General features: G+C 40.3%; 1 protein-coding gene across 1 annotated transcript in view; it reads right to left on the reverse strand.

Moving 5' to 3' along the window:
- dlgap2a (discs, large (Drosophila) homolog-associated protein 2a) overlaps positions 1-26,986 on the reverse strand; it is a 191,494-nt gene that overhangs the window by 21,535 nt on the left and 142,973 nt on the right. The window contains exons 6-10 of the mRNA XM_087780459.1: positions 22,028-22,245; positions 14,731-14,799; positions 13,517-13,670; positions 12,100-12,316; positions 4,129-4,188 (exon numbers count right to left, since the gene is read on the reverse strand). Of these exons, the coding sequence (XP_087636585.1) occupies positions 4,129-4,188; positions 12,100-12,316; positions 13,517-13,670; positions 14,731-14,799; positions 22,028-22,245 (718 nt within the window). The remainder of the gene's footprint in view (positions 1-4,128; positions 4,189-12,099; positions 12,317-13,516; positions 13,671-14,730; positions 14,800-22,027; positions 22,246-26,986) is intronic.

Consider the following 26,986-nt stretch of genomic DNA (forward strand, 5'->3'; position numbering starts at 1 on the left):
TAGCCAAGTTCACCTAGTTATGTGTTCATCCATCCATCTATCTGTTCATCCATTCATTTATCTGTCAATTTATCAGGCTAACCATCCATCCACCAGCCTGTTTATCAATATATCTCTTCATACTTCATTCCATCCATCCAAAATATACATATCCTTTTTACCCATCCATCATTTTAATAATATATCTAGCCAAGTTCACCTAGTTATGTGTTCATCCATCCATCTATCTGTTCATCCATTCATTTATCTGTCAATTTATCAGGCTAACCATCCATCCACCAGCCTGTTTATCAATATATCTCTTCATACTTCATTCCATCCATCCAAAATATACATATCCTTTTTACCCATCCATCATTTTAATAATATATCTAGCCAAGTTCACCTAGTTATGTGTTCATCCATCCATCTATCTGTTCATCCATTCATTTATCTGTCAATTTATCAGGCTAACCATCCATCCACCAGCCTGTTTATCAATCTATCTATTCATACTTCATTCCATCCATCCAAAATATACATATCCTTTTTACCCATCCATCATTTTAATAATATATCTAGCCAAGTTCACCTAGTTATGTGTTCATCCATGCATCTATCTGTTCATCCATTCATTTATCTGTCAATTTATCAGGCTAACCATCCACCTACCAGCCTGTTTATCAATCTCTTCATACTTCTTTCCATCCATTCATCCAGTGCAAACTTCGAGTCTTATGCGCCTGCAGCACTCACCACTACTCCACTATGCTGCTGCTGCTGCTTCATAATAAATAATGTTGGCATGATCATTACACCCGTGTAACCACGAGCAATTTCGCCTTGTTAAAATAAATCCGCAAAGTCTCAACTCTCCGCTGATGGCGGCTCAGGGTGCTCACGAGAAGCACTCAGATGTGGAACATTCAGTGGAGGACGCGTCACTCAAATGTGTCTGACGGCAACGTGCGATTGAGAATGTGGATTTAACGCGGAGCTCTCGATGGATTCAGGCTTCGACATGTTTCTAACGCTCCCTCGGTGTGTGTCAGTACGAGCCGAAGGCTCTCCAGCACGAATGGTGTTTTTTAGAGCTGATCAAAGAGTGAATCAGATACCTCTGAGTCGGGACCAGAAGAAAGACAAACACTCTATGGATTAATTATGCTGCAATAAAAGGAAAGCTTGTTCTGGGTTTGTTTTTTACAAGGCAATAGAAGGACACCTGACCTTGTTGAGGTTTCAATAGAGCCCTTGAGCTTTGCTTTACCAGAGAACACACAAGTATTGACAGAGCACGGATAATTACTGTCTCATGTGTCTTAGAGCCTCATACATTGGTTGGAAAGGATACACAAGTATTCTTTTTTACCAGTGATTGCCTAAATATGTACTGAGAAAAGCTATAAATAATCCAAATGTATTTCTCTAAGATCTTTTTATTTATGTCTAAATGTCCTAAATTTTGAAAATGTTTAGGAAAACTATTTAAAAAGAAGTAAATATAGTTTGTCTGCATTGATTTAACAGAAATGTTTTAAACCAAATGATTCAAGTTTCAAGTAAAAAAAAAACAAGGAACAATTATCTAGAATCGAGTACTTTCTTCAAAATCTGTTTTTCTTTGCGATGTATTATTCAATATTAATCAATATAACTAATATTTGTAACATATTTAAGGATGTTTCAAATTCTGGTGTGGGGTATAAACAAAGACCGGAAGGAACTTTGAAAGCTGGACCTGAACTCCAGAAATGAAAAGACGTGAAATTGTATATGTACTATTAATATATTAAAAAATATAGTAACAATTAAGATAAGATAGTTCAATACATTCTAGACACATATAAGAATACAGAAATAGTATATAATAAGGAAAAATATTTAAAAGGAATTAAAATCACAACTGTTTGTTGTTCAAACCTCCCCTGGGACGGAAAGATATAATCAGAGGGCCACATCTGGCCCCCAGGCCGAATACTGCTTGGGTCTGTATTGAAGTAAACATTTTACCATTCCGTTCTTGTTCTTCACTCATCACTTAAAGCAAAAACGATTTGACTTCTTTCTCGACCCGTTCTTATAAATAGCAACACTGGCGTTCAACGCTCTAATGACTCACGCTGACGTCCATTCACAAAATTAACTTCTCCACGGTGACAAGAAGCATTAGCGTGAAAATAAAAAAATAGACGTTCAAGAGAGAGAGACAGGATGAACGCGGGATCACAAGGAGAAGAAGGAGATGACCCGTTCACGGGGGCATGACTCAGCAGGAGGATGAAAATAGAGCCGTTATTAGGCGGCCAGTCATGCAGGGATGAGTTATAATTCCTGCTTCCATCTTGGCGGCGGCGGCATTACTCAGCATTTAGATTTGATCTGAGGCGAGCGGAGCCAGGGAAAGAAAAAAAGAAAAAAAAAAAAAAACCCTACTCACTTACCGCCCCGGCCTGACGCAAGGGCATCGAACAAAACCGCATTCACATGCCGAGCGCGTCGCAGCGGCCCGGGCGGAGGCACATTAGTATGTGATTTGTGTGTTTTTTTGCGAGACTCAATTTAGATTAGAAGGTCACGTGACCAGGAGAACCTGACCAGCGTGCGAATAGCTAACGTGCTAAGAACATCTTAGTTGAGTTCATATATGTGACTCATCAATCAGCAACACCTACCTTAGCATTTTGTGCTATTTCAAATAGTATTTTGTCTTCATTTGCCATTTTGTTTCCATTTTTTCCCGCAGCTAAAAATCAATCCAACCTTTTGTATATAAATATTTTGCATAATAGCCCTCACAACAGTCACAGTCCATGCGTTTGTTTCTTCTCGTCTGGACTATTGTAACAGTTTGTTTTCATGTCTTAACAAGAAGGATCTGTCTCGCCTGCAATTGATTCAGAACTCTGCAGCGAGAATTCTAACCCGCTCTAGTAGAAGAACTCACATTTCTCCGATCCTTAAAACTCTTCACTGGCTTCCAGTTTCTTTCAGGATCAACTTTAAAATTCTGGTTCTTACTTTCAGATCTATTCATGGTCAGGCTCCTCCTTACATCACTGTTCTGATCCAGCCTTACACCCCAGCTCGGGCTCTGAGGTCTGTGGATCAGAATCTACTTATGGTTCTACGCACACGGCTCAGGACCAGAGGAGAGAAATCTTTTCAGGCTGTTGCTCCTAAGCTTTGGAACGATCTTCCTCTCTCTTTGCGCTTGATGGAGTCTACTGACTCCTTTAAGAAACATCTTAAGATGTTTCTATTTGTTCAAGCTTTTCCTTGAATTTCTCGAACTCCTGTGTTGTTCTCAGTATTATCTTGATCTTTAAAGTATGTACTTTTTTGAGTATTGTTTTGATTGTTTAAGCGCTTTGTGACCCTGGTCTGGAAAAGCGCTATATAAATAAATATTTCTTACTTACTTACTTACTTACATTATCCCAACGTTAAAAGAAATAGCAGGAAATATCAGAAACAAACTACAAAAAAAGTACAAAAATAATGATTTTAATATTATTGAGCAAAACGATTTAACATGTAGCAGTGAGAAGTTTTCACACCGATACCGACTTTTATTCATATGTAAAAGATGTTTTTTTTACAATCCAAAATATGCAAGGGTAGATATTAGATGTTTCACAGAAGAGAGTAAGAGAGGTTTTCCCTGTGATATCTGAGAGGTTTTCATCTGCGTTTCAAGTCACTGGATGCAAGCGTGAGAAGCCTCAGAACTGTTTTTTTTAGAAGTATCCAAATGTCTACTATTTTTGTGTTTCCATGTGTGAGGTTTTCTCATGTGACAAGCAGACTTGAGAGGTTGCCGTACATGAGCAAGTTGGTTTGACAATCTGCGATGTGCGTTGCTCGCGTCAGATAATCAAAAGTCTTTCCTCTCGATTGGATTTGAAAAAAAAGGGGGGAGAAGGGAAGGGTCTTAAGAGGATAGAGGGATGAGAGGAAGGGAAACAGATGGAGTGAAGTTTTTCGGCTACCTTGACAAATCTTTTGAGCAAGAAAGATCATAAGTAAGGTAAGGGGGGTCATCGTGTTGACACTGAATACGCCCACGGTAGAGAAAGAATCCACAGAAAACGCTGAAAGGCTGACAACTTTTAATCGCGGCGTGATAAAATCCCGGATCATCTTTACCTGGGGTTTGTTGAGAAGTCCGATCAAGGTTGCAGGTGGAGGGCAGGCAGAACTGGACCCCTGAAAACAAGGGAGTGGGGTGGATGTTCAGAGGCGTGGGCACATACGCCCACATACACAGGATCATACCCAAAAAAAACTTGATATTTTACTCTCCGTACTTGTGATCCAGAAGGCGACCCCTGTGACAATTAACTAAAAAATTGGGAAAGAACATAAATCCTTCTAATCCAGGTAAATGTTATCCGGACTGGCGATGGAACTCTTCCAGGCTTCCACAACGATCAATGATTCTGATGTGGATTTATGATTCCACGGTCACGAAAAATGTACCAGGGATTAAAATATTGAGAGGACATCACGATGGAACCATCACTCAAAAACGGTTACGACGTATTCATCTTCTAATGGGGAACTCTGAGTTGAGGTCGCCACGATCAATCTGGATCATTCCCATTACCAAATTTTTTTTTGATTTATTGTCATTGTATTGGAACGTTTCTACTACCTAACATCGCAATGGAAGCTAAAGCTATAACACCTGGCTAGTACTGGCTAAAGGATGTTGCTTTTACAGCAGGGAACACATTTAAATGTGTCAACTTCTTTGGAGTCAAAAATAAATGTATTTTGCGTTGGGTTATACTTCCTATGGCATAACTTGATAGGTTGGTAGGTCACTGGTTCAATCTCAGTTCATGAAGAATCATGTCCTTTTGTGTTATTGTACCCCTGAGCAAGATATGCTGGGTATAAATTTGTGAACAAATGACTCACTGTAGAATGCCTTAGGTGCTTTACGCACTGTAACCACAGATTTCCGATGGAAGTGGAAGGGCAGCACCACGATGCCCCACACTGTCCAAATTAGAGGAGGTGGCACAACACCGCAGTTTCTCCATTTCACACGAGAATTGCAGAATCATGCTCCAGCTATAGGGGGACAGTAAACCGAACCAGTATGTGCCATACCTCAACATCCATCTTGTCCACAACGTCACATGTCAACAGTCATTTACCCAAATTATTACATCCAACGTCCTGGGCGAAATATCCACTCCAAGCTGGTTGACGTGGTCAGGGTCAAAAATTGAAGACCTCTTCTTACCTAAAACACTCATGGATTATAACTTCAGTGAAATGGCGAGAATCTCAACTTTCACTGTGATTGAAAGAATTTTCTTATCCCCAGCTGAGAGGCTGCTTGGCTGTATCCCTAACAACACCCTTCTCCTTGCATGTCATCGTGCTGAGGACAACTAAAGATGATGCCACATGTGAATGTACAGTATGTCAGTAAGACAAGTCTTCTTTGTGATGGACACACAAATATAGTATTTTTTCGTGAAAGGTGCTTCTGCTTTACATATACCATTACTCCCCACAGCTTGGTTGTTTCTGGTAGTTTGCGTAAATCTTAACTAGGGTTTGATATAGACCAAATGAGTAGCCCCTGGGCCTGGCACCCATCTTATTATCTTAACCAAGTGGTTCGAATGTGAGTCAACTGGACTGTGTAGAGTTCTAGGAAGACGCTTCACCAATAATCCGAGAGGTTTAATCAGTTCCAAATGAGCTGGGGTTAGGAGCCAGTATATATCCTGCAAGGGGCAGGACCAGGGAACAATAGGGAGGAGTTGGAATAAAAGTATGGGTTGGAACTCATCAGGGTCATGTGCCTGGTGAGGGATTAGAAACCCATCAGTTTGCTAAAGACCTGGAGAGGGTCGTTAAACCTCACTGTCCATTAGGGTGTGACCATAATTTGATTCCAGTTGGGGTTCCTTGGAGACTTTTCTATTGAGAGAGCTCAGGACTACATTGTATTTGGCTGGGGGGAATGCCTGAGACCCGCACCTCTGTAGAGAGAAGGGTTATCCAACCCATTAAAGACGGCTTCTTAAACTTCTCTTTCAAACCATCTTCCCACTCTGGCTAGCACCTTTCCACATTCTGACCTGAAGAAACCTCTCGGATGATAAGTGGAACGTCTTCCTAGAACTCGCTTTACAACCTTTTGGATAACCATGACCTAGATGAATGAGAACCTTCAATGGTATCTGATTGAAACATTATGGTAGCCCTTCGGGTCACATGGTGCCCTTGGCAGTTGTTAGCAGTAGCAAACAGGTTGGCGACCCCTGGTCTAGACCTTGTAGACACAATGGAATGGACGATGGAATAGGTGAGCATAAAGTACTGGGTACAAATAAAATGTCAAACGTTGTTAACCAGTAGAGATCTACAGTGGTTTGTAAGCTTCATCTGCCAGTGGTCGTCAATACTGAGATGTTTTGTTTGGAAGCGATTAGGACGAATGTACTGAGGTTGTCAGGGGGAGTGACTAAAAAGAAGAAGATCACAAATGACAGGACCACATTTGGAGACAATGTTTTGGAAGTCAATTGGATTGAACAAGGTAGGATAAGATGGTGGAACAATGGATGACATTTCAAAATAGAAACCAAAAAAACAAACACGATGTCGAATTTTCCCCTTTTCATGTCATTTTATTAATAAGCCTGTAAATGATAAGTACATGTTGCCATATTTTTACAGAATTCCAAAGATACATTTGAAATATAACCTCTGTTAACAAATTAAAGTTTATTTTACACGGACTCTTACCCAGCTTCATTAAGAGCCAGGCACATTTTTAATTTAGAACAACACAAAGGATTTCTGTTCGGTGCGCTAAAATATTCTTTCAGTTCACTTCATTAGAGCGAGACTTTGGTGGGCGACTCCGCGTCAAGCCAATTAATTCGACTGAGGCGGCTGATATATTTCCAGATTTGGCTTTTGAGTTCATTAGAGAGTCCCGCGTCTTCTTTTGCAAGCCTCTCCTTGCTTTCAGTACAAAATGAAAATTTTCAGTCTGGCTCTGAAATGAACACAATATTGAGGTCAACAGTCATGCAACATTGCAGAAACAAAGAGTAAAAAGCCACAACATCTTGTACAATTTGTTGCGTCATTATAATGATTTGAGTTTGATTCATTGATTCCTGAGCACCAGTACAGTAAAATAAAATGAAAATCAACCTGGTCTGTTATAGTTATAAGACTATTTTTTTTATTTTTTTTAATAAATACTAGATTTTCTTTTGAATATATTAAATATATATATGTTACACATTTTTTAAGAGAATGTACATTTATATATGCATTTAAATTAAGGTAATTTAGTTGTGTACATCGAGGCTACATGTCTTTACATAATTATAGAGAATTATTTCACATCATAAATTTGTGCAAAATTTACACTTTGATTCCATATTTTTTAAGGATCTAAAGAGACAACACAGCATCGCATATAAAACAGTCTTTGTTATCATTGTCATTTTTTTTTCTCCAAAATCAGTTAATAGAGAACCTTTAAAATATATTTCTTTAAACTTTAATGTATTGTATTTTACATGATAATTTTGATGTGAAAGTGGACGCACATATATTTTGAAAAACAACCAAAAACAGTTCGATTTTGAATCAGGGACTAATGTTTTTTTTTTTCAAATTCTGTGTAAAAATGGATAATTATGAATCAATAACTTGAAAAAAATCTACAGAATAAGTTGAAAAGGCTTTTATACGGTGCCAAATTACACTTCGTAAGGCCGGGAAAATGATCAGATATAAAAACAAAAGTACTTCTGTTTTCATGTTTTTGGACTGCCCAGAGAAAAAGCCACAAATGCAAAGATGTCCCCACCAAAAACGGTATTATATTAAAATAAATAAATAAATATATATTATTAATCCAATTACTCTGTTTTTTGGACTCGTTTCTTTTAGTTCTGGCAACTCTTTGATTTCTTATCAGTAACAAAACATAATAATTACAAAAAATAAAACAGCTAATTCATCTTTTATGTGTCCCGCAAAATCTTGGGTAACAAAACTCTATCGTGTTGAACCTAGGAGCACATGAATCAAAGTTAAGGAAAGGGGGCACTGTTTTCTCTTCGGTTCCCAGATATTCGTAATAACCTCGTTTATGGACTGATTCACATCTTTTTCAAGTTCCTTCAGTAGCTACTACCAAGTCTATTTTAAATGCTGCATTCAAGTCAATTTATTCAGGTAGACTCTTGGTCACCCACCTGTCTGACGGATTCTTTGTTTGACCAAGACGCCTCTGTGGTTTAAAGTTATATGATAACTGCCGAGATATACGTCACTCTGTTTAGGAGTGACATCGCACAAACAGTTCAAATCAGGTTTCACAGTCAATGCGAGGATTGTCAACACCTACGATGTATCGTCTGTGACGAGTCTCTCAAAAAATATTTAGGTGAAATGTCTTTTCCAATCCATTAGGGAAGTCTTTTTTTTCATTTCCATGAGGTTTCCGGAAGATATTCATCATCAAAGGACTTACTTTTCAAGTTCTCAAGGAACAATTATTGCTGCTACACTGCAGTCATTTTTTCAGACAAAGTCCACACAGAATATTGCACTTTCTCTATGGTTCCAGCTACAAACTGTCTATTAACTCAAGGCTACATTTTCTTAGCTTATATCGAGGTATAAGATCACAAAGTCAGAGACACATATGTGATTTCTGCACTGTTGTACTCGTATCTTCCACTCCAGAGTTCCACGCTGGCGCTCCTGTACAGCGATTCGGTTCTGCGCGCCCTTTTCTGCCAGCGGCACCACAAGAATGTCTCTTGACTTGGGGATCTGTCTCGGCTGAGTGGGATTCTTGCCCCAAAGTCATGGGATGAGTCCAGGCTCTCTGTATCTGACCTAACCTGGGCCAAGCCCAAAGGTGCAGCCATTATATTCTCCGGACTTGGGGGTAGAACTTCTGCCTCTGGGAGATCAGGCAATGGACTAGCTGGTCCACAATCCATTTCAAATGAAGTGTCAGGTGATACAGAACTAGGAGGTGATATTGTTACAGTCACTTGTGGCAAAGGGGATTTTTGAAACATAATGGATACAGATTTTGGCAAATGAACGATGCATTCCTTATGCAACTCGGTTTCTTTAGAATCTTGAAGACCAGGGGTGGAAATTGGTAAATCTGACTGATACAAAAGTGGGTCTATATTGGTATTGCAAGGAGAGTCAAAACTTAAGTCAAATGGATCTGGTTCTGGGTCCATAAACACAGAGTCAAGATCGTCTTGGTCAAATGAGGTGAGCATCACTAGGTCAAAGTGAACCAAATCAGCTTGAAAGATTGGAGCTACTGGTTCAGGAACAGGAGGCCACTCTTCAGCTTCTGATTGAGGGGGATCAGGTGACATCCCCTCAAGGTTAGAAGGGAAGTCTTCGGGCTCAATTTCACTGCCTGTAGGACTTTTAGGTGAGTCTTCGTCAAAGTACTCTGACACCACTATTGAAGGATATTCATAGTCAATCTGTAAATTACATGGCATTACAATATCAACATCCACAGGAACATCACACACAGTGAAGCGGCCAACTACAGTGGATTTAGGTAAAGTTATTATTGAGCTACCAGATGGATTAGGATCAATTTCTCTGGCATAAGAAGGATTTATATCTTCTAATCCTTCACAGAAAGTATGTTGATCTTTTTTTCCTTCAACCACAAACGATTCAGAATCACATGAATCGTCAAAACCCAGTTCCTCAGGTGGCGAGACAGTAACTACGGGGACTGGGTATGGCAATCGAATATTTCTATCAATAACTTCAGGGAGAGGCGGGTTGTCACTTAGCTGAGTAATCTGTGAACTGCTTTCACTGGCAGTGCTTGTAGGCTGAGAAAGAACAAGTTCTCGGTCTGAATTCTGAGAAGAGTTTCTGTCAGCCAGAAGTGGCTCTGAATCTTGAGGCATGTCTGGCTCATTAGGCGTCAAATCAGTAAGAAAAATCTTCTCATGAGCCGGCATCTCTTTCTGCGGTTTGGCTCTGGAGTGAGTGCGCGGGAAAGGCTCTGTTTGGCTTGGCTTAGCAGAGGTTAGTAGAATTGGATCTAAAGATAGAGGGATGGCGCTTTCTACATACATTGATTGTGGTGAGGCAAGGATGCTGGGGTCCATCGAGAGCTGTTTTGGCAAACTTCTGCGGCAACCTTTCTTCTCGTCTTTGTCTTCTGGACAGTTAACGGCGGCATCTGCTGTGCTTTGCCGGACCAAAACCTTGCTTCTAGCTTGTGTCCCAACAGATACTTTTCTTGGCCTTTTCTCTCTTAAGCCTCTTGTAGGTTTTTCTGTGGTGGAACTTCCTGCCCCTGCTTGTTCTTCAGCCACTGGAACAGATCCAACCCCTATCCCTACACCGGCTCCAGCAGCCACATTCCCGCCTTGAGGTGACCACGTGTTGTAGTGCTGTGTGAACATGTTGAAATTACTGTTGAAAGCACGCAGCTCTTTACAAAGGTCCTTCCTAAGATCAGCAAGCTCTCTGCGCATAGCGGAAACTTCTTCCTTCCACTGCATGCTAATGGCGGCGGCCAGAGTTGCCGACTCTTTAATGCTAGCCTGAATGGCTTTTGGTGAGGGTCCGTCCTCGGCGCTGGTTCGTGGAGATCGGAAGAGGCTTGGAGATACGGGAGGTCCAGAAAGAGGTTTGGCTTTCGCTCCTGTGTTATCTTTTTGGCCAATCCTGTCTCTTCGGATGGGGCAGCCTAGATCGTCATGAGCCAAAGGGACAGTTTCAGCCAGGTCCTCATGTAAACTGGTCTTGTCTGGTAAACAAGAGTCTTCCTGTACATAATTTCTGTCTGGAAGACAAATGTAGATACGTATTTGTAATAAGGCCACAGGTGAGAGCAACTGGAGAGAATGTGCTTTTATCGCCAGATGCTAGTAAACATCAAGTCATGCACTGGATGTCATGAGTCAAAATAAGATAATAGCAGCATAAGTGCCTACATAACCATTCCCCCGAATTGACCACTTTGTGTACACCTCATTGACAGAGCACTCTCATTTTGACTCATTATGGCTTACACTGCCTTCACAGCCATTATTTATTGCATGCATTCTCAACTTCTTTTCAGTGCACAAAGCAAAAACTATCCAGAATCAGGAGAAAAATAGTGATAATTATGGACTTTGTCTGCCTCTCTTGTCCCGTACTAGAAATGTGAACTTTGTGCAATGAAAAGAGGCAAAGATGAGCAAAGCTTGCAAACAATTTGCCACCGATCAGGCTGTATAGTATGAACCCTATTGAAAAAATGGGATCACTGCAATCACTGCAGTCTAAGACTTATTCAAATTTGAACCCTCATTTATTGCAAAAGCAGTGTAAGCAAACAGTGAATTCTTAAGAAGCACATCATCTCCAAATGCCACCACGTTTGACCCTCGCAAATAAAGTCTCGGTTGTTTCTCCGAGGCAAGGCAAAAGGGTGTGGAAGGGGGGCGAGGGACACACACTTTCCCCTTTTTTCGCTTTTCTTCTGTTCTTCATTCTTCACCAAGTTAGGAGCGAATCATTTTCTCCGTCCACCCGGCAAAAACCAACGAACATTGTTTTAGAGTGAAATGCAAGCTTGTACCAAAAAGTTGATATTGGTGGCTAACTTACTTTTTATAAACAAGAAAAGACATCAGACTAAAATGTTCTTGCTCTTAGCTACACATACCCACACTTTATTGTAGCTTTTCCACAACAGAAACACTCAACTACTTTTTGCTTTACGTCATTGAGGTCTATGAAATTGTCGTTGCAAAGGATTTCGAGTAAATGAAAAGCACCTTGTGTACCACGTCTAGTCATGTGGGTGTTCCAAAGTGAAGGAAACCTTTTCTCACATTCTTAACGGATCATTTTCAATAGGGTTCATAGCTTTACTCTGATGCGTTCCTATAGATGAGCAGATGAGGCACTGTATCAAATCAAATACAGTTGGATGAACATGTGGCTTCATCAACAGGAGGTCATGCCACCATCTAGAGCCGTCGCACAGTCCATCCAAATTCACACTAACAAGTCAACGATCAATAATCCATACTTGTCAAAGTCGCGTTGTACAACTCTTACCTGTTGTTGTTCTGATGGTGGATGTGACGGTGGAGGCCATGGGGGGGATACAGTCGTCATCCTGGGAGTAGCCGGCTTGAATGGCACGCAGATAGCTGTGGCTTCGGGTTCTGAAACAGCCTGGTAAATCCAGAGCCTCCATGGCCTGGGATTCCACCTCGCTGAACACTGACTCGCAAACCGATTCGAACTGGCCGTTGATTTCCGTTTCACTGACCTGGAAGGCACAAAAGAGTATCCTTAAAATTTGGAACCTAAAGTGTACACACTCTGTTCTAAGTTCTGCATGTATGTGTTTAGCTTGTGAGCAACATACAATGGCTTTGTTGGCCAAGATTTTACCTTAAACAGCATCCAAGCTTTTTGAGTTGTCAAGTCACTGCCTATATTTTTGTGCCTCTGTGCTACCTCAGTTCTGGGACTCCCACAAGAACATGAAATTACAATTACCAAACACATACAGAGAAAACATCTAAATTACATGCCCTATCAGAAAAAAGGGGGAATTCGCTGCCTCATTCGCCCCGGCTGTGTGCCTCCTTTAAGCGTCGCCTTATTAGCCCTCCCGTGTCCAATCAGCCCCGAAAGTGAGTCATAAAAGGTCCTGCTGTGAGAACATGGAGCCAAAACCAACGGATGGATTCTCTGGTTCTTGTTTTTCAGTGTGTTTCTTGCGTCAGCTTGTACTATCTGTGTTTATCTGATATTGATTTATTCCTTTTTTTAAAAGGTATTAACCTGCAAGCTTCATGTTCCATTTGTGATCCCACTGGGCTCCCCTCAGAGACAAACAAATGTGTTGCTATCTTTTTAGAAACGCTACTGAAAGAGTTGGCAGAAATGATAAAAGAACTATAAGACATGTTTATGTTACAGCAGGATATAAACAAAACAGTTAAAAATGATTGAGGTGGTAGTTTTGGCCTTTAAGTTATTGACGCTTTATTCAAGCCTAAGTAAATTCAAAACAAAACTTAGATTACATTTCCTTCGATGAATCATATTTATACGATATAATTGTACATTTTAAAATAATTTATACTTACGATCTCTGAGGTCATGAAAAAGGATTTTATTCTTTAAGTTATATATGTAACTGTACATGTTGCTATGTTATTCTTTAATTATTTTGCTGGACAGATTTGGCACTAGATCATTATAAAAAGCTAAAACACATTCTTCATAAAATTGCCAACAATTTGACTATTTTGACCCAAAAAATGAGAGAAAACTATATATTTCCCACTTAATATGAATACATTTACTTAATTTAAGACTCTTTTCTTCTTTTATACATTCAAGAAAAGAAAATGTAAAATATTCATTTGAGTTATTTTTCTTTATTCCACCAAATTTTCACGAATAAATGACTGAAATCCTCTAATTAAAGCGACTCATTTGTAGAGTTTTGACTCACCTGACTGACTTGGCTCACACAGCTGGCCTGACTGAGAGTGCTGACGGCCCTCATGTAGCTCTGGTTCCTGGAGCGGAACTTTGGAGAGTTGTAGTTGGCCGAGGGATCCAGGGCCATGTTGGGATGCATCGACGCTTGCAGGTGGTAACTTTGACTGTGGAGAGGACCAGAAACCGATCAAAGAATTCGAAAAAAAACCCAACAAAGTCAGATGATTACAAACATTTTTCAGTACGTGAAAAACTTGTTTTTTAATCCATTCATCTTCTCAAGGAACATATTTCTAGTCACAGAGCTTCATTAGCACCCTGAACCCATCTCGCTGGGAAAGCTTTGTACGATTCAAAACATTAATCATTCGAGCCTTAAACTAAAAACATATATAATATACCAAAAAAAGATCCATTACAGATACTTAAAAGCCTAAAAAATCTCTGAATTCATGACTAAAAACATGAATTGGTTTCTCCCACAGTTCCATTTATGTCCACTTTGGGCGTCCCTGCTTCAGAAAAAATATATATATTTTACTCAATTGGCAAGATGAGCGCTAGAAGATTCAAGACCGGGATGATGTCCTGCATCGGAATATTGACTTTTTTGGACTCCAACGAAAATATGAAAAAATTCCACCTCATACGTTTCATGTTGACTTGTAAAGTTTGGCCCATGGGCCGCATGCTGTCGCCTGCTTGGATTTATCGGTCCACAAAATGAATTATTGTTATTATTATTATTTTTATTATTATTACTGTTATCTCTTGTTACTTATTATGTTCATTGTCAACAATTGACGATCCCCAATTCAACCACAACTTCTTTCTTAAAGTATTTATCAATTCATGTCAGGTGTGTCTCGAACCAGAGACCCCTAATAGAGGATCGGTAGCTTCGGGATAAAAGATGTGTTTGGGGCGAAGGAGTCATCGAGGAGGCCGTTCACAGCTGAGCAACTTTTGCAAGTGAAGTCGTTAAATTTGAATGATTTCGTCGACCGGTATTGAGCAACGGTGGTTTCGATTAGCTGTGGCTTACAGAGTAGGTAGCCCGCGTGACCACCCCCTAAGTTGACAGGTCTCGAGTGTTTGCACTGTGAGGCAAACCATATTGAGTGTGTCAGCGGGGCAGCCGGCCAACCGGGCCCCCCCGAGTGCGACCACTGCAACATGGCTGCGACAGAGTTGTTAAAAGGGAGGCACTGACTCCGTATTCACCTTAAGTCTGCAGCAAAATTGGTGATGTAGTTACGCATGTCACTGTTGATTTTATCCAGGCGGTAAGAGCTGTGGGTAGAGAAGAGAACACAGTTACTGCCTCCCGCAAGTGGGAGTTGGATGGATGTGACTTCTCCAGGCAAAGGTCCAATGGATTTGTGGTGTGTTAAATGTTTGCTTGGGAGTTTTCACCAAAGTGCTGCAAACATTAGGGTGAAGAAGTATGACTCTTTTTTGCGATGAAAGTGCCAGGATGTTTGTTGCAACAGTAAAGTATTGCCCGGACGATGCAATATTTAAATGGTACATGGAAACACATAGACATGAGGACTGTGTGATGACCTCCACTGGTATATTACACTCTTAAAAAACACACCTATTACGTTGAATTAACCGAATTTTACGCCTTATTTTTGGTGTTGTAGCCATCGACAGGGTGTACGAATTGAAAGTGATTGCAACTTTACTTTATCCGAATGATAGGAAAGCAGAGAACGACATCTTTGCATTCACGGTATAGTTGGATGTAGGACTGCGCAAAAATAGACCAGATTCACCTGCAGGTGTATCTCAAGTTCTAAAGCCTTGATGATATGTGCGATTTAGACAATTCCAACAGGTTCTGAAAACAGACCTTTCCGACAACGATTACGATATTAATTAGATAAAATGGTTCACTGAGATGGAGCTACATAAACACTATTATTTCAGAAGAAATAGAAGAGTCGAGTTTAAGGCATCAACCTTAACGGATCATTTTCAATTGGGTTCATAGCTTTACTCTTTTTAGACTTTTGCACTGTCGCAACTACTGGGCCACAAACCAGTACCAGTCCTCAAAGAAGTAATGGACTCTTCTCAAAACGCCAAACAAGTAAATACTGCTAGTGTCATTGTCCTAAATCCCAGTCCAGTGCTTTGTCCCGAATCGTGCACGTCTCTAAAGTGCACTGCTTTACAGTACATTGTAAGACAGTGCATTTCTTGCAGTGTTCAAATTTCGACAGGGTAGAACTGTTAAAATCAAACACTGACTCTACGCACCTACCTGGAAATTACTCGACAGCTTCTTCTTCCACTACTTTTTAAGACTGATTGCAACCGGGCGTTGGAACCCTAACGTCCAACACTTTACAGCCCTTTTAGCAAATCGAAACAGGTTATTAAGTTGTAATACATTTTGTTAGTACGGTTGTTTTGTGGTAAAATTTCTGTTTACTCTAGACATTTACACTGGTATCTGCTCTGAAGATGCGACGTCAGTGAAGTAACGTTTAGCGTCATCTACTGTTAAGGGTGGAAAGTGTCCATTGATCCACACTCAATCTTCTGGCCATTTGAGTGAACCAATTGAGTGCTCATTGCGAACTACGTTTTCAAACACTGCTCATTGAGACGCACTTGTGCACTCACAATATTAAGTGTAAGTGCAGAAGTGCGCGATATGGAAACACACCAAGCATTAAAGTGAGTTCTATTACATTTCTTGCTAGACGTCGATGGCCGGGCAGTGTAAATCATGCCGCCATTGAATTGGACTGCAATAGAGGTTAGGGACCACTTTCATACTTAATAAATGAAAATGTTTACAAAGTAAGTTTGGTTGTTTTTTTATTTACAAGGAGCAAATAGTTGAGGACAAATACTTTCAGCTCTCCTTTAATTTGAGCCAGAAAATCGTGTTTGCCAATATCAGAAAAAAAGTTCTGATTGGGAAATTAAACTTGAGGCTGCCAAGATGGAGGCGCCATGAGCAATACCGGGTTTAGTATCTAGCTCCAGGACAACAGCGTACTAAATTTCAGTTGACTTCATCACCCCCGGAGCCTTCCCACACGCCTAGTAGAGACTCAATAATAAATATTGCAATCATTTTTTACCAAAAAGAGCCCCTGAGGGATGACTATCATTACTTTCAATGAATCAACAAGACCTAGAACTTACACTTCAAGGGATTAATGTTTGGCTCAAAGGCACTTAACTCCTCGAAAAAGCCCGCCTGTCAAGCTAGTCTGCAATCACTTTTATACTTTTTAGCTTTTATTTCACCGATGCCCCCAGGAGCCACATTTAGGCCACTCGTTTATCAGTTTGTTGGTTTTCAAAGAGCTTATCGTTAGAGCGGAACTGTGTCTGAGCTCTTTTAGAAAAGGCAGGATGGTCATTTTCGAAAGAGAGCCAGATCTAAGTAAAAGTAAAATTGCCATTAAATGAGCAATTGGCATGAGCATACGTTAAGTATTTATCTAATGTAGTTACGCTTACTTCAGGGGATTTTTTTTAACAATAGTATATTTCTTTTAATACTAAATTCAAAGTGAGCACCCCTTAATGAAAAGCCAAGATGAAAATCAAGAAATAAATAAGAAGCATCCTTGGCACTACATGTGATTCCACTGTTATCCAAGTTGCTTTGGATGGACAAGGCTATTTAAAAACAGATATTGTATTGTTGGATTAAAATTGTTATATATATTTACGCCATACTTAAATTAATGCTAAAAGGTAATCAAAATATAAAGTACAATTTACTCGTTGGATCTAAGAGCGGGATAAACGTTTGTCTACACACATTCACAATCAACATTCCACTCACAACTGATTACAGGTTCAAGACAAGCTTGGATCAGAATTAGAGTCTCGACACCCTTAAATTCAAACATTTGTTTGTTTGCGAATCACACATTAAATTGTTTATCAAAGAACGAAGCTAGAGAGACCCCGGAGTGGGAGCGAAAGACAGAAGAGAAGCCAGCGACACCCCAGGAAGAAAGGTGACCCCCGGCCGAGAACATTTAAATAATTAAATTAAAACGAGACAAAATAGGAACTCTCTCAGTGGGGGATCGGTGACACAGGGAATTTGAAAGAACAATTTGGCTGGAAAAAGACGACCTCCTGGACGGGAAATTTGACTTAAAAATACCGAGCCTTCTACAGCTCGGGACCATTCTGCCCGGGACTGTCAATCTGTGAAGTCGCCTGGAGAAGTGGGTCCGGTCCAGTCGTTATTTGAAACTTGTATTTTCTTTGACTTGAAGCGGCAAATAAAGCGACCCGTTACACACTCTGGATTCATCTTTCTCCACAAATTGTTAAAGTACAAGACTCGGGTAGGAAGTGACACTGGTTTGAGCTACGGATGTGTCTCCGTGTTTTAGTTGAGAAGGTGTCAGCCTTCGAAGATCCACCTTGGATAACAGGGTCAATTATCGGGGTGTATTGTGGACCTATTAGAGACCGTCAAAGGAACGTTTAAAGCAGTACCATATGAAGGGCAATCAAACGAGAATCGTATAAGTACTAGAAGTCAGTAACAAGCTGGGATTCCAACCAGTACCCAATAACCCTGGTCTGCAAGGACTTTTCCCCTAATTATATTTCTGTTAAAACCCTGGCTCTTGAGGCCTGAGACAAGGTTGTATCAGAACCCTTTCATCGTCTATCTTCCCCCTACAGCATCCACCCTGTGTGTGAGATGAAAACAGGCTCAATAACACTGCAGCTGTCGTCCGTGGACACAAGTGGGCCTCCTGATTCGATCCATAGCGGTCAATATGGAGTGGGGCTCGATGTATAATGGCTGCAAATAACAGCTCTTCCTGCTGTTACATCAGCATTGGTCATTCCGCAATTACGGCTATTGAGTCCAGATAAAAGAGGGAACGTGACTCAGTTCAAGTGATTTTCGGAACATGACGAGTATTGCACGTACCATTCAACATGCCATTCATGATTTTATACCTTGAATCAGAAAGTACTTGCGAACTACAACGCAAAAGACGTGAAGTTTGAAGATGTTTTATTGAATTTGTTCAGTGGGGTTATTGAAAAACAGCCCGCATGCCGAAGAGCCGAGGGTCGGCAGTGTCAGGCGTGAGGGTTTCACAACAGTGAGAGTCTTCAGTGTCAGACTGCGACATGACACGCTTGTGTCAGCTACACACCACGCCGCAAACCCAGGTCCAACAGAGGGTCAAATTGATTCCGAGCCTCAAAGGAAGGGATGTGTGTCCCAGAGACATAGAAGGAATAAATAATACACTATTTCCCCGACTGAAGAGGTGGTGTAATAGCGGTATAAGATAATTTCAATAAAAATATAATAAATTCAATGTCAGTGGCGTGATTGATATAATTATGTGCTAGCTAGTTAGCTTAGCTTCTCAATCATTGGGCTATCAATCGTAACTGCTTAGCTAGCCAACATGGCATTGTTCACATTTTAATGTACTGTGTTTATTAGCTTAGCATTTTCACTTCTTAATAACCTCGCTAGCAATAGTAACTGCATAGCTAGTTAGCATAGCATTGTTCACTTTTTATTTATTGCCATCTTAAATTTTCCACCTTTTCATCTTCCAACAATTTTAAATAGCCTCTTAGCTAGTTAGCTAGTCATGGTTCGCATTGTTAATCATCTGTCTAGCAAGGTAAGAAGATTGACTAGCTAGCTGAGCACTGTTCATCTTTGAACTATCAGGCTAATCACCCAGCTTGCAATAGTAGCTGTTAAGCTAGTAATGTTCCCTTTTTGATTTCCTGGCTGCTTACTTCATTAGCTTAGCATTTTTACTTCTTAATAACCTGGCTAGCAAAAAGTATCTGTGTGGCTATTTAGAAAAACATTGTTCAGTTTTTATTCATCTTGCTAACAATGTGGGCTCTTGGACCAGCTGGTTTACAATCGTTAACCTTTTAATCCTGCAGTAAATTATAATAGCTGTTTAGCTAATTAACTAGGCACTGTTCGCTTTTTTAACTTATCTTTCTAGCAACTTAAACTGATCGACCAGCTAGCTTAGCATGGCTCACCTTTGAACTAACTGGCCAATCAACTTGCTAGCAATAGTAGCTGCTTAGCTATAATCATCTGTATAGCAACATAAACTGATTGACTAGCTAGCTTAGCATGGCTCATCTTATTGTTAAATATAAAGTGCTCAATTAACACTCTTAGCACTGTTTACCTTTTTAATAATCTGGCAATCGACAAAGTTAGCGTTGTACACTTTTTAATCATCTTGTTATCAATATTAGCACTTTATCCAATTACCTTCATTATCTGTCTATCAGCATTAGCCGATTATCCAGTTTACCTAGCAGTAGCGGCTTAGCCAAGCCACATTGGTATCGCTCTAGTTCACCACAAATCTGAACACCAAGTACAAATCAGGTGGACAAAAAAAGACAGTGTGGGTATTTCTCGCTTTGTTAAAATAGAATCCTTGCTAATGACTGCTTTCACATCATTCCGACGTCAAAGAAGAACCGGAGCTTTTAGGAGAAGCGTAAAGAGCTTGTTCTTTTTTTTGACGGACTGGAAATGAAAAATCTGTCCCAGGCAATTTAGTAATTTGGTATCTGAAGTACAACAACATGGAGTGCAAAACACAGTTTAAAAATAGAAATTGAATAAAAGTAAAGACAGAAATCAGCCTCTAAAAAGACGCTACCTCGGACCTTACATTACCGTTATCTTTCTGACTGAAGTTTGAGTTCTTGACAATGTACTTCTCTGCCACGATCACATTAATTTGCCTTGTGTCTCTCTGTAACAGAGCTGCTTGTAGCCTTTTTTTCCCTGTGACATTGTCTCAAGCTTGTCTCATCGTGTAATCCGCTTACCAGCTTTCTTCCGTTGCCGAGTTATGAAAAACAAAAGCATTCCGTTTCCACACCGACCTGAACAACACACTGAGCACTTCTCCATATGAAGTCCCACAACTTCCGTTGGCAATCACAGGCTACAGATTAATTCCTCATTTCCTGAGCAGAAAGTTATCCGTAATCCGTACAAAGTAAAACATGCAAAGCTTAATGGATCAATATTTTGGCGGCAGAATAGAGAGTTACAAATCTAAAAATGAATGGGCATCACCACTAAGTTTATGTTTCTATTTTTGTGTGGTTTTTACCGTGTTTTGGGACATTTTTGTGTAGGTTTAAATAAGAGATCTGTGATCAAAGCTTTATAAATGCTAACATTTGATATAGGGGTGATACAAATAATGAAATGATTGGAATACGCAATAAAAAACAGGATTTTTTTTTCTTTCCTCGAGTAACCATTTAATTTGTAATTACTTTTGTTTAATTAGGTCATTAAAGTTGTTTAGGAATTTTCCTAGACAATTTTTTGGGGTATTTCCAGAACCATTAAAATCTATGCAACATAAATAAAACATAGTTAGGGTTAGGTCGGAATAATGAATTCCTTATTCCTATAAATACTGAGTAACTCATTTTTATTTGGATTTCTTTTCTATTTTTTCGTAAACTAAAACCGTATCTGTATAATGAAACTAGTTGGCAATTTATTAAAAAGCAAAATGTCACATTATTATTTAATATATTATTTTTATATTTTATTTTTACTGTCTCAAAAATCCAGTATGTTCTTTCCGATAAATCAATTAAAGGATTGATTACTATTGATAGATAATTGATGCTAGGCCTGCACCCATGAAGTCTTGATTAAATAAAAGTCCTAAAAAAAATAAAAATCTACTGTGCTTCATTGCATTATGTGATTGTAGTAGTGAGTAGTTGTGTTTTTTTTTACTACCATAATAATGGACATATCAGTGCCCTACGATCAGCTGACGACCTCTCGCCTCAAGTACTAAATCATCCAGCTTCATACTCGCATCTTCGCACATATTTCTGGCTTCATCGATTCCACGCTCTGTTTGTCAAACCTTTTAGAATCCAAACTATCGTGGAGATAACACTATCGCCACCTGGTTTGTGCTCAATGATTCCCAAGCAAGAAAAAAAAAATCTTTCCCCGCATGATTGTAACACTTCAACTGGATGACCGAATCCAGCGCCGTATCTCCGAGAGGGTCTCCAGCCACTTGCCTGTGCATGAAATGATAGATTGGCTACTTCAAGTCGAGGGCTAAACCCCCACACAAAATCTATTTTCTGGCAGTGATTATAAGTGAAGAGCACACTGGAGCCCAGATAGATTGATTCGAGGTTGAAACCAAAGATGCTTGAGATGCGTTCTTTGTGGTTCTTAGCACCAAATCTCTTAAATCATAATAATGAAACGTCAGGTTAGGGCACAATAGCACATGTCTTGGATAAACCTGTCAACTTCATCCCCAGGATTTGACCCAAGAAAAAGTTCTTAGAGTGTCTTCTGAGACCAAAAATGAAGTGTGGACCATCAAAAATGCAATTTACACAGCGAGAGAAATGACAACGGTATCGAAAAACAAAAGAATGTCGGTGGATACGGACAAGAAGTAAATGCAAAAAGTTGAGCCGACTGATGTCGCTTGTGTACCTATGGGAGTCCAGCAGGTCTCTGGGTCTGATGATGGCCTTGACCAAGGCGTCTGGTCGCACCGGCCTCTTCTGAGGCGACGTCTTGGGACTCGAGTCCGACTCTCCGCTCTCCTCGTCCCCCATGGCTTTGACGTAACTGCTGCTCCGCATACGTCGGCAGGGGATTTCGTCATCTTTCCCGTCCCCAGGGTAGCCCCCCCAGTCGTCCTGCGGCACCTGTGGGCGAGAATCGAAAACATAAACTTCTAATACAACTGCTGCAAATGACATTTTTTTAGAAGGTGATAAGGTTCTGCTTTTTGTACAACCATTTGTGGAAATTATTTCTTTGGTAGCTACGAATCGTAATAGAACTTTTATACCATTTGGCCCCTCCTGCAAACGGTGAGACTATAGGAAGGGGGTCCCATGTTTCTTCTTATAAGGATGCCTTCAAGGCACCTCGCTGGTAAGTTATATAGACGTTCTATTACTTCGTCCAATGGCCTAAATTGGCAAATTGTTTGTAAGAAGTGATAACATACATCATTCGATGGTATTTCCTAAAGTGGGGGGAGCTTATCCTGGTTTCCTAGGGTCCGAGAGAAGGACATCGAAGGCAGGACAATCACAGGCAACATTTAGACAAAATACCCTTTGAATATTATGTCATCAATTAATAGAATGTATTTGGTCGGTGGAATTAAATCAAACTGACTGGAGGAAACTCACACTACGAAAGTAAGCAAAGGTAACAAGTTCGTGACGCCAACTGGAATCAAACCAGTAACTATATTGATAACATGCTTGTTCAGTGCGAAATCGGGAATTTACGATAGATGAATCCACATGTCCTTACTTCGGAATCCCATTCATATTCCAGCTACAGAAATACTTCACACCGACCCATATTGCCCATTGAAGAAGATGAAACCAATCCTCGCAATTTAACGAAAAAATGTCAAACGCACCTGTTCAACAATCCCGCTTTCATTTGCTCTCTCGCCAGCTCGCCAGCTCTCCTGCTAATCCACTTCAGGCTCAGTGGGAGTATTTGAGGGGAACCTGGTAAGTGCGAAGCAGTCTTTTGGAAAGCAGGAGTCGTGTGTCTGAATGGGCGCCGTATGAATAGCGCCGCGTTGCTTTCAGCTTTACGCCGCTTGATGGACACTCGAGTCGAACTCCTACCTCTGGCACCGTTAGTTCCGTCCATTGAACTGCACAACACCATTTTAGTGATAAGTCACAACACATTACAGCCTTCGCGGCGCTTCGGCAGCTGCTTAGCATTTTCCGTCTCCGTTGGCAGCGAAAGAGGCTGCTAAAAAGCAAGTCTTACAATCTGCTATGATTTTGGTTTTGGCACAAATAAGCAGTCGTGCAAAGACATCTAGGACCGTGCTTCTTTTCCGTTTTTTTCGTAAGGTTTCCTCCGATAAAATGTTGCCAGGAAAACCTTGGAGGTCACATGCAACCACTAATTAATAGGAACTTCCATACTAGCCGATGTGCTGTCAGATCTTTTGATCAATATTCTGTCCTCGAGAGATACTTCTTGCTGCGGGAGCTCTTTCAGAAACAGCCGTCACTTGAGATGTGTGTAATGTGTACTAGCGAAAGGCCTTCTTTGAACTCCTGGATTATGGTTCACCAGAGCTGAAAGTTGTTTCGACCCAGAGTCGTAAACCCGCGTGGGGCCCCTTTCTTATTTGATCCAGGGTGCGATGGAAGTCTGTATGTATAAGGTCAAGGCAAGACTATCACTGGGATGTGCGCTGTGGATATTGAAATCATGACATCAATATCTGAGAACATGGTTTGGAATCAGATGAGATGCTCATATAGAAAAATTGAATGAGTTTCAGTGAAGGATCTAATGCACTTCATGAAGAACTCCCCAAACCCTGAAAAGGTACTTCATTCAAAATGCAAACTCTGGTCGGCCCAAGTCCTGATAGGAGGGAGATCATTTACAAGTGGCATTGTATCTTAACCCTACTTAAGGCTCTGTCAAGGACATCATAGGTCATATCTAGAGAAGCTCTCCGTCAAATAGGCCTTTTGCCCATAATAACCGTTTAGTCAGTTTCACTGTCATTGAACTGTCTCTTCTTTCCTAATAGCTGTCACCTAACAAACGTGGTGGAAAAATCCGGCAATAGCTGTCGAGCTTATCGGAAATAGCGACCCAACATCATTGTCTAGATAGACAGATTTAAAATTGAACTAATAGCTGCAGCGCAAAGTTTCTGAGGCATAAGGCAAATGTACTTTTGGGGGTTCACTTTTTCAATCTGGAATCATACATGGGTGATACAAATGAGCCAAAAAAACATGCGCCCCATCCATCCGTTGCATTGCTCGCCTTATTTGTGCCATTGTTCTTTGGGATAAAAAGCATGGCTCATACCTTTTACTTTCTGAACAGCGCCACTTACAGTCATGGCATGTGTACTTCATTGTTTTCAACCAGTCAGTGGCTATATATGGCTTGTGTAGACAAAAGTCTTAAAGTGCACCTTATGTGAAAACCCAACTCTCATGACCTTTTTACATGTTGTAAATGTTGAAGTCGTCCTCTTCAAAATGCATCATTTATTACGAAGTTTCTCCATTTTGAAGTTATGACTTAATAAAGTTCACCCAGTCTGAACTCTCGCCAAACGAGATTATAGTTATAAATAGATAGTTTAGAAATAAACATTCTGACGCCAGTCTGGTGAAATGTCCTTCCCGATAAGCCCTAAATCAGTTAAGAACCTACATGTTAATCGTGAAACAAAATAAATATTTAAGTAAACATGGTGAGAGTTACTTCTGCCTTTAGGTGTTTTTCTAATGTGTACATTAAGCAACAAACCTTATTTTTATTATTCGTTTTTAACATACAAAACGGGAGTTTAAGGGGTGAGTTTGAAATTTACGTGAGTCTTTGCAACTCGTGTTTTTGTGACCAATCTTAGGCCTGGGCGTGGTTGCTTGGACGAGACTTCTTCTCAGCCAAAACGGGGCGGGGCTTAAGGGTATTTTCTGATGTAAATATCTTTATATAATGAGGATTTTGTGCGAAAAGAAAGATTGGAACTATTTAAAAGACACTTAAATCAACACATTAGGTGCCCTTTAAGGACTAGAGGAGAACTTAGGTAATCCAAGACATAAAAAGAGAAGAAAAATTGGATAATGATGACTTCAGGGAATGTCTGTTTATTAATAACTCTTCTTTTTTCATTCCATCTTCATCACAAAAAAAAAGTAATGCCAAGTTTAAGGCAGCAGGAAAAAGAGGAGAAACACTCAAATAAATCAAGATAAAATAGTGACAGAAAAACGGTACCAGAGAAAGTGTTTGGAACGTTTTGTATCTTAACATTAAAAAGAAAATCAATAACCCCTCGAACACAGTCTATATTTGTGCAGCTTACGAAACCCCGCTGTGTTAACTTCACCCACTCGTGTAGCGACTGTGACAATGACGGAGCTCATTACGGAGAATACCTACGTCTTTCTTTCCTCTTCAAACTCGTGCTCATTTCGCCTCAAAAGAACCCAACACGAGCGTTCAATTACTCTGACAACAGCAGCAGCTGAGTCAGCGTCATCTGCTACAAACACTGTAGCAAAAAGTCCCGTCTACTCCCGAGCCATTATCCTTTTGTTTCATACCACCGATCCATCTCGTCCCCCGCTTATGCCGGCGGATCGGAAGCGTGCGTTTACACGGTCAATGATTTCACTCATAAAATATGACATTGTCTGGAATCATTAAATCCTGAGAGTAAGTTGAAGGCTTCCTCAATGCCGCGTCGATGCGTCACTTAAATTTGCCGGATGGATCAGCAACAACATGTCCCCGAGCACTCTTTTTATGACAACACTGAGCCGGAGCTGCAGCGGAGAAAAAAAAACCAACAAACAAGAGCTACAACTTCTGTGATTCTATGGCGCTGAAATTATTTGCTCAGCCTTGAAACAAGTTGAAAAAAAAAAGACTTTTTGGATCCACTCGTTGACTTCAGCTCAGCTGACAATGCATTTGTGTGAATTAAAAACTTGTTATACAATATTTTGTTGAATCTGAAAAGCAATTCTCGAATGGTGTCTCGGGGACCCAAGAGTAGGTTGCAGAATCTTTTTTTCTTTTCTTGTAGAGTTTAATCTAGTCACGCTCAATATGAGGCATTAATGCATAGACGGAGATTCTCAGGTTTTAACTACACCTTCTATGAAAATGATTAAACTAGCTGAAAAAAACCATACAGGCTGAAAAATACTACAGTGACTCGCAGATTAAGAACTCAGTGTCTTGCAGAATAATACTACAGTATCTCGCCAAGTAACACTACGGTGACTGGCTGAAAGAATGCTGCTTTGTCTCGCAAAGTAATACTACTGTGACTCGCAGAGTAATACTACAGTGTCTCGCGAAGTAATACTACAGTGACTCGTGGAGTAATACTACAGTGACTCACGGAGTTATACTCCAGTAACTAGCAGATTTATACTACAGTGAACTTGCAGAGTTCTACTACAGTGTCTCGTGGAGTTATACTCCAGTAACTTGCAGTTATACTACCATGACTCGCGGAGTTATACTACAGTGAACGACACAGTTATACTACAGTGTCTCGTGGAGTTATACTCCAGTAACTTGCAGTTATACCACAGTGACTCGCGGAGTTAATCTATAATGACTCACAGGGTTATACTACAGTGTCTAGTGGAGATATACTACAATGACTCACAGAGTTATACTACAGTTTCCCTTGGAGTTATATTACAGTTTCTCTTGGAGTTATTCTACAGTGTCTGGTGGAGTTATACTCCAGTAACTTGCAGTTATACTACAGTGACTCATGGAGTTATACTACAGGGAACCACACAGGGATACAACAGTGTCTCGTGGAGTTATACTACAATAACCCACAGAGTTATACTACAGTTTCCCTTGGAGTTATATTACAGTTTCTCTTGGAGT

The sequence above is a fragment of the Callionymus lyra genome, chromosome 18 (genome assembly GCF_982586985.1).
Source record: "Callionymus lyra chromosome 18, fCalLyr1.hap1.1, whole genome shotgun sequence".
Lineage (NCBI taxonomy): Eukaryota > Metazoa > Chordata > Actinopteri > Syngnathiformes > Callionymidae > Callionymus > Callionymus lyra.